The sequence below is a fragment of the Cheilinus undulatus genome, linkage group 7, assembly GCF_018320785.1.
Source record: "Cheilinus undulatus linkage group 7, ASM1832078v1, whole genome shotgun sequence".
NCBI lineage: Eukaryota > Metazoa > Chordata > Actinopteri > Labriformes > Labridae > Cheilinus > Cheilinus undulatus.
The window spans coordinates 19,508,190-19,522,751 of NC_054871.1; the positions used below are offsets into that span (position 1 = coordinate 19,508,190).

The 14,562-nt window shown below is 38.8% G+C and overlaps 2 protein-coding genes across 3 annotated transcripts; both read left to right on the plus strand.

The window, feature by feature from the left end:
• Positions 1-507: 507 nt before the first annotated feature.
• Positions 508-8,553, plus strand: cluap1 (clusterin associated protein 1). Of its 2 annotated transcripts, none has more exons than XM_041790569.1 (13): positions 508-569; positions 2,486-2,562; positions 2,674-2,785; positions 3,705-3,789; positions 3,890-4,069; positions 4,246-4,341; positions 4,582-4,665; positions 4,765-4,898; positions 6,275-6,416; positions 6,706-6,778; positions 6,866-6,976; positions 7,161-7,210; positions 8,216-8,553. In XM_041790569.1, the coding sequence occupies exons 1-13, from the start codon at positions 538-540 to the stop codon at positions 8,393-8,395; spliced, it is 1,356 nt and encodes a 451-aa protein (XP_041646503.1). In that variant the 5' UTR covers positions 508-537; the 3' UTR covers positions 8,396-8,553. The 2 variants fall into 2 exon arrangements, with proteins under 2 accessions (XP_041646503.1, XP_041646504.1); XM_041790570.1 differs by lacking the exon at positions 508-569 and adding an exon at positions 1,950-2,090.
• Positions 8,554-10,236: 1,683 nt separating this feature from the next.
• Positions 10,237-14,419, plus strand: ccdc124 (coiled-coil domain containing 124). Its single transcript, XM_041791260.1, has 5 exons — positions 10,237-10,349; positions 11,239-11,416; positions 12,845-13,043; positions 13,608-13,713; positions 13,853-14,419. Exons 2-5 carry the CDS (start codon positions 11,258-11,260, stop codon positions 14,055-14,057), a joined length of 669 nt encoding a protein of 222 aa, XP_041647194.1. The 5' UTR covers positions 10,237-10,349; positions 11,239-11,257; the 3' UTR covers positions 14,058-14,419.
• The last annotated feature ends 143 nt before the right edge of the window (positions 14,420-14,562 follow it).

Here is a 14,562-nt window from a genome sequence, read left to right on the forward strand (position 1 = left end):
CCACTGATTGCCATGGTTACGAGACATTCCCAATTATACACTGCACCCTTAAAGCTCCTGAAAGCTTTTGAATTGTGTTGACTTTGGCGCCCTCTGTTGACAAACTAAAACATTTTATCTCCTTTCTGATTTTGTCCTGTGCATTTGATTATGTTTGACATGAAAAAGGTATTCTACTTTGCAAATCCTTTTAAAGGTCATATTTATGTACGCTGTGGAAAATGACAGAAAGAAATAAATGTTTCAGTTGCCTGCTATTAGTCACTAGCCCCACTGTGGCTGTTTTCAGGCACTAAATAACTACAAAAGTAATCTATCTCTTTGCTGTTAGTCTTGTTTTGGCACAAAGAAGCATCTTCACTAATTTCAATGTTTTTCCAGCTAGGTAATAACTCTTCATCAGAGTTTTAAACCTACAAACTGCACTACATGAAGGGCATGAAAGATGGGCTATAGTATACTGGTATATACTGACACCTGCTGATGACTTAATCAACCTTAATATTCAGGTTTACACATGGCTTCCGCACATCCATCATGGCTGCCACATACAAGAAACCAGTAAACCCGTGAGCACTTCATATTACATGATGCACATTTATTGCATTTTCATTGTCACCCATTCTCACTGTACAAAATTAAGCGTAACATTTCAATACACGTTTTCATTCAGGATGAATTGGTGGGTCAAGTTGTGGGTCTTTCTTTCTAACGTAGTGGGATTACACTTCCGTGCACGCTGGTCCCTCTGGTGTAGCCCGCTGCTTCACCACTCATCTGCGGCCCTGTTTGAGTCCTCGTCCGCTACAGCACAGTCCAGGCGCTGCACTCCAGGAAGCGCCAGGTCCCTTTCGTTAAGCTTCTCCAGAAACGAGGAGAGCAGTCGTTTATTTAAATGGTCCGTCAGGGTCCTTTCCTCTTCGACCCGCTCCTTGACGACATTCCCTCCCGACTCCACTTCTTCCGTCTCGGTGTCCGCGCCGTGCTGCGGAGGGGCCGCCCGGTGGTTCAAGGACAAGCCGTTCGACTGCTCGCCCTCCCCGGACTGTTCCTCCGTCCAGCTACCCTCGTCAGCCCCTGATTCCGTCTCCATTCGTGAAATCAAAGTGGTTTGCAAGGCGGCATTTTCCAGTTCTTTCAGGCGTTTACTGTGGAGGCCGCAGGCTGGAGGCTCATTTCCAGCTTGGTTGTTGTTGTTGTGGGGTGGCTCTCCAGTTTGCTCCATCATGTTCTGCGTCAGGAGCTTCCCATAGAAAAGAAAGAATGTGTGGCGCAGACAGGGCGCATATTGAGGAGTGTCGCCACCCCGTGGAAACATATGTTACTGCATCATTCACTATCACACTCAGGAGTCACACACCAGTCCACATTAAGCAATCATTTGAAACATCAGGTATATTTTCCATAAAAGAAAATCTTTATTATAAAAATATTGGATGGATAATTTAGTTTGGGTTGTAGTACATTTAATGGATACCAATGGAAACATTTTTTTAAGTCATACTGATCTTAAAATCAAATTTGATTAAAACTGTTCATGCAAAAATATTCAAATGTTGTCAAGGCCGTTACTGATTAATTTGACGAGAGAAACACTACAATATTCTTCTTTAATACCTGTACTTGACAGTCTTCTTACTTATTACTATTATTTCCTTGAAAGTTAATGTAATATCAAAATGTTGAGATAATTACAAATGATTCCTTCTCGGTTGTTTCTGTATTTTGTCGTTTCTTCCGTCTAAATTGTCCCCACATCATATTGTGTCTTCTCATAATGTACTATCAGTGTCTTATCTAGCACTTATCTTGTATTGCCTTTCACCACTTAATACATTTAGAAATCATTTGCATAGCATTTTACAGAATATTTAATGACTTTCATCATTATTTGCCTCTTTATTAGTTTTAGAAAATTCTGATTCACAAAAAAAGTAGTAAGCAACAAATGGTCCACACGAGGAGACGTCCGCGTTCATGGTTTTTGACTGGGCCGAGCTTCCGTACAAAAGAAAGGACTCGGTTTCCATGGAGACCAGCTATGGTAGAGGTGAACGAGCTGCTAACTAGCTGAGTGACTACAACGACAGGTAAAACTTCATAGTAAAAAAAACCCTGTAAACCCAAATATACCAGATTTGCCAACGGCCTGTCGAGTAGCCCAGAGAAACATTCTCTTATCCGGAGCTAATTTTCTGTTTACCATCGGCGAGACTTGGGCGTTAGCTTTATGCTAGTTTTCCTTTAGCCACAAGCTAGCCAGCCGCTGCATCGTAGAAACATTAGCTGATTCTCCAGTTAAATATCTAGTGATGGCTTCACTTTTGATTTCAAGCTATTTTTAAGCTTCCACTGCTTGAAAGTGTCGATGGATTCTGCCTATGTTGTTAACTGTAGTTAGCCCACTATCGCATGTAACAGTACTGCAGCCAGAACAAAACCACATTTTCTAATGCAGTAACTAGCTTCCTTGTCTTCAATACAGCGTCTTTCAGAGGGGGAATCGATTCCTGTTTACGGTACAATCCTCACACATCAAAATGTCTTTCAGAGACTTAAGAAGTAAGTGTTATTCTGCTCCCCAGTAAATGTAATATCATGTTGCTTCACAGAAAAAGTGTGTAATGTCTCCCCACATGACAATAGTCAAGGCTGTGTCTTGTTATTTGTCAGATTTTACAGAAATGATGAGGGCCCTTGGCTATCCTCGTTTGATATCAATGGAGAACTTCAGGACACCAAACTTCACTTTAGTGGCAGAAATCCTGATATGGCTTGTAAAGAGGTAGGCTTGCACGTTAAAAATTGCTCTATTTCTTTAGCTAAAATCATGTTAGAGCAGCTGTCATTGTGTCCTCTAGATCCATTAAGAACAGCCCTGCCTCTGTAAATAATTTGGACCTGTTTTAGTGGTTACTACACTGCCTGGCCAAAAAAATTCGCCACCGAAAAAAGGTCACACACTCTAATATTTCATTGGACTGCCATTAGTTTTGATTACAGTATGCATTCACTGTGGCATTGTTTCGATAAGCTTCTGCAATGTCACAAGATTTATTTCCACCCAGTGTTGCATTAATTTTAATATTGTTGATGGGAGAGTCTGATCACTGCGCAAAGCCTTCTCCAGCACATCCCAAAGATTCTCAATGGGGTTAAGGTCTGGACTCTGTGGTGGCCAATCCATATGTGAAAATGATGTCTCATGCTCCCTGAACCACTCTTTCACAATATGAGCCCAGTGAATCCTGGCATTGTCATCTTGGAACATGCCCGTGCCATTAGGGTAGAAAAAATCCATAGTTTAAGAAATGAGAAGTTACTCATTGCATCAGCTGGGGTTAAATAACTTGTTGCCAGCTGAAAGATAATCGCCCATGCAGTAATTATCCAATAGGAGGCTTGTACCTATTTCCTTAGTCAAATCCAGGTGGCGACTTTTTTTTTGGCCAGGCAGTGTACATCTGGCTTGTCAGGCTACATTTGAACTGTATAATGTATAGAATACATTCCTGTGGATCATCTTTGGAAGGAAGTCTCACCCCAGCCTCGTCTTCCACTCCATACAATGTTTTCACCCAGATTCACTTGTCTGTGCTTTTTCCTGGATTAACAAATGAGACATCACTTACATTTAAACGGCTGTTATATTCCACTGTTTGTTATTTTATCTCTTCTTACTTCTCATTATCCACTACATTTAGATATGAGCCTCAGACTGATATTCCTACTGATGTGGACACAGAGTCTGACAGGATATTCTTCATCAAAGCTGTAGCCCAGTTTATGGTGATGCCTTTTTGTACATTTGAACAGAATGTAAATATCGCTCTAAATAAGTCAAAGATGGCTGTTTGTCTGACATGAACATTGTCTCTCATTGCTGCAGGCAACAAAAGCTCATATTAAGTTGAACACCAAGCGTCTCTACCAGGCTGATGGTTATGCTGTGAAAGAGATGCTTAAGATCACTTCTGTACTGTACAGTGCGATGAAGACAAAGCAGATGACACTGGGAGATCCAATTGAGGAGGACAACAGCAAGTTTAAATTTGACCTTGGATCACGGGTGAGATGCTTTGTTTACACAATTTAATGTTATCTGTGCTGAGGTTTCAATGACAACGCTACCACTAAACAGTTGAAATGAGGCTAATACCATTCATAGTTGAAGTAAACAGATGTGACTGCTGCTGAAGAGATAATTGTTTACCGCTGATTAAATATTACTATGTCTTCTCTTAGGTTTCTGATCTTAAAGCAGCGCGCCAGCTGGCATCAGATATCACATCTAAAGGAGCATCTCTTTATGACTTGCTGGGAAAAGAGGTGGAACTTAGGGTGAGGAAAACACTGATGTCAACACAAGCATACTTTTCTAAGAGAAAATAAGTAATTGAATAAGTGTTATACACTCAGAATTTTGGAAATGAGAGAGCAAAATCATTTTTCAAGGATTTCTTGTCATAAATTAGACCAAATGGATTGTTACTTCTCTCTCAGTGCAGCCAGCATGAACAGATATCAGTGATATAACAGCTGGTGATTTCTTTACAATATGTGTCTTCAATTTCGGCATAGGAAATGAGAACTTCAGCCATTGCCAGACCTCTGGAGATCAATGAAACCGAAAAGGCCCTGAGAGCTTCCATCAAGGAGGTTTTGGTGTGTATTTATTCAGATAACATTAAAAAATTCATGCATGAAATGTTCATATTGACATAATGGTAGTTAAATCTGCTATAATTTCTTCCTGTTCTAAAGGAAAATGTGGAGAAGACCAAAGATTTGCTGAGTAATCTTGTTTCTGATGAAACCAGTCTGGATGCAAAGATAGAAAAGAAAAGGCAGGAGCTGGAGAGGAATCGTAAAAGGCTGCAGACATTACAGAGTGTCAGGTCAGTTCACAATCTGAGGAGTAGCAAAAGGGCACGATGATGCAAATGTCTCCCAGGTTTCTTGAATTAACAAAATTGCCTAACCCTCATGGGGTTATAAGAAACCAGAGATACTGCTGCAGTGCTCCATTAAATCAATTAATTCCAAGCTATCACAAAGTTGCATGTTTCTTTTTCAGCCCAATAATAAAATATCAGAGAAATAAACATTAGTGGAGGACTTAAAAAGAAGTACACATTTGTTAAGTCATCATGAATCAGACATTTAAACCAAAAACAATCTTACTCTCATTTTCCCCAAATTCACCTTTGGGTTGGCATCAAACCTGCCTGTGTCTAAAGCTAAAGTTTCTGATTGTAAATATGCACTTGGTGATCTTTTCTGATCTGCTTCAATTTTACTTAACATCAGAGTTCCTACAGATCCGTAAAAAGTTTTAAATTGGCATTTATAAACTTAAGGCCATTTAAAGTTAAACGTATGATAAATATCACCATTTGGTATGTTGATAGAAAAGAGGCATTTAATGTGCCACAGATCTTCCAGTTTGGGTCTTTTTCCTATAGCACTTGACATTTCAGTTACAGTGAATTAAAACGGATAATTCAGCTCTGTCTGATGTACCAAGAAAACTCACATGCTTTTCATTTTTGACCATTTATCACATAGAACATGGTATTAATTTTTCAGCTCAGGTTTTTTAAAAAGGCCTGAAAAGTCTTAAACTTGATTTTGAAAAGTGTGTAGGAACTCTGTAACGTTGGATTCTTCACTGTGTCTTATCTTTATAGGACTACGTTTATACATGCAGTATATCAATAGACAATTTTTCTCTGTACATAAGAAGCATAGTACTCTTAATCTCCTGAATAGCACAAAGTAACCTGCTGTGAAAAATAAACAACATATTATTTGAATTAAAACACAGATTTCAACTCATTGGCCCAGGGATGACAATGAAATTTCCCAGTTGAATATCTATTTAGTGTCACTAAGCTCCTATCCCATTTTTCCACTCTCAGCCAAGTCTGATGTGAATTTAAGGACTCCCAAGAGAAGGCCCTAATAGCACTGAGATGTACTGAATTACAACTAAGATATTCCTTGAATCCTCAAACACCAGAAGCACAGTCAGACACTGGACACATGTATGAATTATAAAGTTGTGTATACGTTTAAAATCCAGTGTTTAGTTACCAGGGCTTTCCAGCTGACTGAGTAAGAGCGTTCACAGCCTCTTTTAATGTGTTCATGTAATGATATCATTGATATGTTCTTAAAATTTTGACCTGTTTGCTATAAAATTTTTAACAGAGAAGTATGTTGTCTGGCTCCTTGTAAGTCTTTGATTTCTGTATCTCTCTCAATGTTTTAGGCCAGCCTTCATGGATGAATATGAAAAAATTGAGGAGGAATTGAAGAAACAATATGACACCTATGTGGAGAAGTTCAGGAACCTCTGCTTCCTGGAGTCTCAGCTGGATGAATACCACCGACTGGAACAGGAGAGGTTTGAGGTTTGTGTTTATGACCCAAACAACACACAGCGTTGACTTTTGGTTGCAAGACTTCTATGAGCGTTTATAACAAAAAAGCACTGTGGTGCATTCTGCCATATTTTTACAAATCCAGCAAACAGTGTGAACAAACCCCTGATGAAAAATAACGTCCCTTCTCCTTGCAAAAATGTCACCCCTTGGACCGTGATGATAAGAAATAAGACAAAACCCCCACAAAAGTAGCATGGCAATGAAAATGCAGGAGTTATTACAATGGCATATACATGTTTGTTTTATTTTGCTACAGGAGGCAGAAAACACAATGAGGATGATGCAGCACAAATTAAGAGAGGAGGAGAGGGATCTAATGAAGAGTTCTTGTAAGACAATATTTAAGAAGCAAAACAGAAATCCTGTCATTTCAACCTATTATGTAATGTACATGTAATGATACACGTTTTCTGCAGTGAAAGATGAGGACTCTTACATGGATGTTCCAGAGGATGAAGGTTCAGACAGCGACATGGAAGAGAATCGACCTTCTAAGCCAGGGCCCACACGAAACGGATTCTTGACAGGTACGCAGGTCAAGGCCCTGCACCCAAGTCTAAAAGTGTCTTGTTTTTCATCCCAAAATTTAGGTACATTTTATCATGCTTTCTACTGTCTGGTGTTTCATTGATAACTCATGTAAATGAATAAATTATAAATTTAAATGTATATTTGAATGTTAATTGAGTTTGTCCCCTATTTACACCTCAGGTAGAGGAGCAAGATTCACCGGGAACATGCAAGGTGGTGATAGCGATGAGGTTAGTGCTGTCATAGCAACAGCAACACAAGATTCCCCCGTGTCTTCTATTTCTACACTTAAAAATCTGATCATTTAAGTTCTTTTTTGCTAATTTTGCTCACAGTATCTGCAAGCTTCTCTGTCATGCCTGCTTTGCTGCAGAATGACATGCTGTCATCATTCCTTATATATATATATATTTTTGTAATTTCTTACAAAGTACCCCATGCACTAACTTTACCTTCAAATCATATTTCCTACTTTGGGTTTCCATCTTTGATCTATTCCATATCTTTTTTTTGTTATTTTGTTTTTTTGCTTTCTTGCACTTGTGTTTCAAAAGCCCTTTTTAGCTGTTCCCAAACGGCCTAGCCCCCATGCCAAAAAACAACGAAAAGGAAAGGTTTGTTCTGCACCTAGTCTACACTCCCATTAAATTAGCCTAGACTCCCAGTTACTTGTGTATTTATGCTTTTAAAGGAAAAATCCATCCTCAAAATTTATAGACAAAGAAGAGACAAGTTATGGAGCCCTCTAAGTAGTATGGGGACCGATAATCTTCAAAATAATTGTTGATGTGTTCATACAGAAAATTTGATGGAGCAGAAGTTTGCCTAACCCTGCTAACCTGCTGTAGTGGTTGCAGCACCCTGTTTACTTCACTTTACTGCATTCTGCTTCACTGATGCATCTGTTAGTATTTCTTTGTATTTCATAAGACATTTTGGCCTGCATGTTTTACGAAGTTGTGAAGATAAACAGCAGAAGTTTAATGATTTTTTCCTTTAAATTAGATTAAAACCTCTGCCAATAGTTTATTAGCTGTAGTTGGAGTTGCCCCAGCACAGTAATTAACTGTTAAATCCTGTCTAGACTGGCAAAAACATGATCTAGAAAGTAGATCCCCCTGTCTGATGTTAATGTAAGATATAAGAGAGTGTTTAGCTGGAGTGAAATCATGTTCATTCATGTTGCAGTTTTACGTTTTGAACAGTTGAAAATTTCCCCCTGCCTCATCTTACAGACCGATGACAGTGAGATTGATGTGGATGAGGATGATGAAGAGGATGAAGAAGGTGAGGAGGAAGAGGAGAGCAAGGATCTGGAGGATGACAGTCTGGAGGGACCAGTATCCAGGGGTGCCCGCCCCTCACGAGGGGGAATGAGACCACCGCTGCTTGAGGAGAGCGACAATGACTTCTGAATGTAGAGAGCATATGGAGGCAGGCTCAGGCTGCTTTTGTTTTAATTACTTCTCAAAAATGCATCAAATTGTACATTTGATTGTGTTGTTGTGTCTACATAAAGCACAACTAAAGTTCCTATTTTGAATATTTGTGTAAAATGTTTATTATAATAAAATATTCACCACTTATTTGGCTTTCTGTCCCTTGACTAGAGTTTGACAGGTCTGTTATGAATCAGTCTTTCAAATGATGATCTGTATGAAAACTTTCAATGATATTTCCCCCTATATTTACAGATGAGGACAAAATTATTAGCCCCCTATGAAAATTTCTGTTTATCCCATGTGCTGTTAAACAGAGCATATAATTTTTAACAGTGTTACCAAACATCCTAGTTTTGTTAAGGATCCATACATTATTTTACTTTGCACACAGAAACAAAATTTCATAAAAGCCAAAAACTGACCTTTTTTGTTGAGCCATAGAACAAACTGCTGTTGTTCACTGGTGTGCTTTAATTTGTAGTGCTCAAAGCTTGTAAAACCAAGTTTAACTGAGGGTAATCTTCCAATTTACATTTTAGTTATCTCAGCATTTCCAAGTGTGAAGAGCTGGAGTGAAGAGTATCTAGAAATTCAAAGAGAACCACACAGTACAGAACAAGCCTGACAGAGGTAGGAAGAGAGAGATTTTAAAGACTAAAAAGAAAATTAGTGAGAGTTGTGTCTAAAGACCCCTAGAACAGCTGCCAAGACACTAGTGAATGACTCAGCCAAGTTGGGAATTGTAGTCTTGAAGAAAACCACCACTAGAGCCCTGCACAGGAATGGACTGAGAGGTTGCAGGCCGAGAAAAACTCGTTACAGTGAAACATGGCAATGGGAGTATTATGCTGTAGGGATGCTTCTGTATCTGGGAATCTCGTAAAGGTGGAAGGACTCAAAAACTGAGTCTGAATCGTCACTTTGTCTTCCAACATGACAATGACCCAAAACGTACTCAGCTCCTGGTGAAGAAATACCTACAGAAGACCAAAGTGAACATTATTGACTGGTTCAAGCCCTGACTTGAACCCCATTGAAAATCTTTCTGAGATGAAGACCAAGGTCCATGCCAGATGACCATCAAATCTGGAGGAATTTGAGATTGGCCAAAGAAGAATGGGCTGGTATTTATCAGGAGACGAGTCTGAGACTTGTTGAAAACTTCAACAACTGCAGGCTGTTATCTAGCAAAAAGGAGACACAACTGAATAATAGCATCAGGAGGGCTAATAATTTAAACCCTGATAGTTTTTGTTGTATTTTGCAATAATTTTGTTTCTGTGTGCAAAATGAAATAAAGTCAGCATCAAAAATAGAACCAAAGTTGTTTGTCAAAGCTGTGTGGGGAAAAACAACAACTTTGCTCTTTTTTGGGAAATACTGGGGGAAAACAGAAGGACATATACTTCATAGTATAACAGGCCAGTATCAAAGAAATGCACTTATGAAAGTGAAAGTTCATAATTAGTGTTTCCAATATCCAGTTTAAGGATTCTTAAGACACTTCCCCTTTCTCTATTGAAGGTAGTTTCAACAAAATACTTTCAATAGCGCACTTACATTTTGCTTAAATACTCCTTTCAGTGAAAACCAGGTAAAGCTACAATGAGGCACAAAACGCCAAGAAATATACTGTATCAATGAATGCTTATTAATGAAATGGTTAACAATGTTGGGGTTTAGAGAGCCATGTCATTCTTAACGTAAGTGTAACAACATTACAAACACAGCACACTCATAGGCTTGCGTTTCCTGTAGAGTAGTGGAGGATGAAGGTTTCTGTATCATCGAAAGGTCCAACCTGCGTCTTTTGGCGGAAGGTTACGTCATCAGTGTGCGCGCACTTAGCTGAGAGGAGGTGGCAGATGCCTCTTCGAAACAACTCTGAACTGTTGTTCACCTACGATCCGTTTTTCCTACCATACTGGTATGAAATCATTTATAATTATACATATATGCACTGAGATTAGTGTCTTCTATGTTCTAACTGTGCTAAAAGTGTCTGAGGACTGACTGATTCGTTCCTAAGCACTACAGTTATGTTTCTAAGGCTAACAGTAGCTAGCTGTAGCTAACAAGCTACACTGACAGTTAAAACTGGACTTATTTATGTAATTTTAGAGAACTCTGCCAGTTTTTAGTTATCCTCCTTTTTTATAAACGCATTCGTTTTCATGATTAATGCGTTTGCTATCCACATTTCTGAACAAAGGTTGGGATATGGTAGCCATCTTGTAATAGTTATCATGCATTACTTAATGTACACTCTGTATAGGATTGGTTCAGACGGACCAGGTGCTGCAAATATGCCAGTGTTTCAGCACATTGGTGGGTAAGACCACTAAGAGTCCGGTTAACTGTGAAATAAAAATAAGCTTTCAAGTGTGGTTTTAAAATCCTCTTTGTCTTGGATGACTCTAATAATGTCAACAGTAGTTAAACTAGAAACGAATTTACTAAAAATTAAACCACAACGACAAACCCAGCATTGTTTCAAAATCACTTTAAGCTCGACAAATTGCAAGCAAACTTGCACACATTCTATACTGTGACGGATACATTGGCAATGCTAAGCACATAAAATTGTTTATATAGTTTTGGCAGTGCATGCTCTCTCTTGTGTTTATTATGTGTTTGGAGATCTGTAGCTTAAATAATGCCCCTCTACTTCTCAATACCATTGATCATTAAAGAAAACAAGGTTAGTGTCATGTTAAGAACACAAGGTATCAAAAAGTGTTGAAGTAACAAAACTTTTGACTGCTTGTAAGTGAACTGTCTGAATTTTGGGTGCATTATCGTTTCTTGTCTCTCAGCTGAAGAGCAGCTGTTGGGATGCCAAAGAAGTTCCAGGGTGAGAATTCAAAGGCGGCCACGGCCAGAGCCCGCAAGGCCGAGGCCAAGGCAGTGGCAGACGCCCGCAAGAAGCAGCAGGAAGAGGACGCTCTGTGGCAGGAAACTGACAAACATGTACTCAAAAAAGAGCAGAGGAAGGTGGGCCAACTTACTAATGTGGTTTGAAGCTTGGGGTTGCCATGGTACAAGAGGTTCAAACTGAGGATGCAAGATAAATTGGCCTGATGTTGATATCGGCAGACATTAACTTAAAATGTTAAATATTGGCAATTTTGAAATTTTATGCTGATATTTGCAGCAGATATGTTGACCATACATGTTTGCAGTCTATATTATATATTGACCTTAATTATTAGAAAAAATACAAGTGTACCATCAAGTGTCGGTGATTTTCCAGGTTGCTAAAAACTTATGGAAGTCCATCCCAAGCCGTGAACATTTTAAATGAAGCTCCAAATGTAAAATAATTACCAGACTGTTGTTAGTGTGTGGTTTAGAATAAGAGGATCAATTCAGCACACCTCACACTAACAGATTCTGTTCACTATCAAAATGCTGGTCTCATCCCTCAAACGCCAAATCTTGCGCAGTCAAACGTGACTTTAGAGTAAAGAAGCTACTCCCTTGCCAGTTCACCTGTGGTATGTTTTACAGTGCACATATTCAAAGACTCAATGTGTTGCCATAAATCAACAAGTTTCACCTCCATTCCTGATGTTCACATAACTTTATGCTTCCTGTTTACTATCCTTGCCATGACTGTGTTTTGGTTTTGCTTCCTCCTTCAGTCAGCTTGCTTCCTGATTGGCTATAGCTCTGTTTAATGCTGGTGTCTGCTGGGCTATCATTGGTGCTCGCCACACACAACAGGATTTTTGATTATATTGAACATGTCTAATATATGACAACAAGTCAGGGCCTCTGATCAGGTCAGAGAGGGAAAAATTCATTATTAACACACCACGTCATAATCTGGAACTATAATCTTAAAACCATCTGATAATAGTGCCTTTGTTGACTTTGGTCAGAAGGAAGATTCAGCCCAACAATCAGCATGATTATTGTGTAATGTGTGGCCTGCATTAGTCTCTCTTTGCATAGGAGAAACTGTGTTTTAACAATTGAAAAAGTGTATATATGTCAGTATCAGATAAATGAATTTGGAAATATCAGCATATCAGCAAAATCCAGTATCATGCATCCCATACTTTAAACTTTGATGTGATTCTAATAAATATTACTTACTGATATCTGTTTGGATACCAAAGCAACAAAAATCGATGTTCTAGGCATCGAATACTGTGTTATTTCTTGTTTTTGATAACCAAAAACTGCTGGTCAACTCCTGCTCACTGTTTGAATGGCAAGAAATTTGTATTGTTTACATAAAGAAACATTGCTGATGTTTTTTCAAATTTAAAGAGTTTACAGGAGTTGTTTTATCATTTGTTATTGTACTCATTTCCTTCCTAATGCCTTTTTTACCACAAAGATGTCTAATTTGCTCTAAAACCCTCTAATTATATAAGCACAAACTTATGACAAAATAATTTTCTACTGTTGCAGGATGACAAAGAGAAAAAGAGGCTTGAGTTACTGGAAAGGAAAAAGGAAAACCAGCGACTTTTGGATGAGGAGAATGCTCGGATAAAAGGCAGATCCCAGAAGGAGGCTGCTTCTGGAGGAAAGGTGACCCGAGCCCAGATTGAGGAGACGCTTCTTAATGAGTCCCTGCAAGCGAAGCAGGAGGAACAAAAGCCAAAAGGTACAGATCACAACTAGAGATAAACAGATTTTGAAAACTAGGTTGGATACCAATATGATATTTTCATTAAAGACCAATTTAGCAGATTCTCAGTGGGGTTTTTGTACGTCTTTTGGTGTAACACTCCTAATGTATCAACATTTTCTCTCACATTGGACCATGAAATCTATCAAGTTTGTCTAACTGGTCACTTCTTCAGCACTGTGAAAATGTCTTATTTGATTCAGTAGCTAGATAGAACAGATACCATCTTGAACATGATTAGACACAGCAGATAAACACTGGTAACTCGTATCAGTTCATGTCACATGAACTAGCTGATGTTTGTAGACAGGATTGATAGTTCATACTGATGTTAAACCAATGCATCTGTGCATCTACAGTCACAACAGTTCATAATAAAAATGATGACATGGTTTCCTTGTTATGGTGACTTGGTGAGGGCTTATGGTGACCATGTTATACTTATGAGTATCTTTGGCTGTTTTTTAAAAATTGCATATGTATATTTTTCAACCATAACACCACCTTTGTTGTATTACAAAACAAAATTTCATCTCACAGAAAAGACACACTTGGAGTGTCCGCTGGAGGAGAACATAAACAGAATTATTCCTGATGAAGGAACTGTGGAAGCCAGAACAATAGAAGATGCCATCGCAGTGCTCAGGTAACATTTGAACTGACATTAAATTATCTTTGTTGCTATTTCAGCTGATTTCGAATGTTCTTTAAAAGGTAATAAAAGAATGATGATTTTTGTATGAATGCGAACAACCAGTCTTTACATCCCTTCTTTCTGTTACTAGTACCGGGCCTGAGGACGTGGACCACCATCCAGAGCGGAGAATGAAAGCAGCATTTGCTGCCTATGAGGAGGCCAACATGCCCCGCCTAAAAAAAGAGAATCCCAACATGAGATTGTCGCAGCTAAAGCAACAGCTGAAGAAGGAGTGGATGAAGTCACCAGAGAACCCTTTGAACCAGCGCTTTGCAGCATACAACTCAAAGTGAACGCACTCTTTTACCCTGGCGATAACTCCATTAAAAACTGGCTGCCTGTGCACATTATCTTGAGACTTCCATTGAAAATTGAATAATTCCAGTGAAAAATGATAACTCTTGATGAGAGCTTTAGCACCAATGGCCTAGAAAATAAGTCTCACAATACCAGAAGACTTTACTTTGTTTGAGTCTCTAGCAGGGAGAAGATAATTTTCCCCTATCATGGCCACAGCTTATCTCCATGTTTGTGCACTTTGCCAATAAAAGGGCAAATCAAAAGCTAATTAATAAAATAATAATTCTTTCCAGCACTTGTGGGGAGGTGGGAGGCCAAATGTTTTCAGAGTAACTTATTAAATTTCACCATCTAATCATCAGCTTCTCTTGTTGCTTTTGAGTGCCAGACTCACAATTCTGGTGTCAGGACAGGAGGAACACACACCAAGTCACACACTGAAGTTTTACCTCGTTTGCTTACAGCTGCTAGATTTATGCTTTTGGTGAAAAATTATAA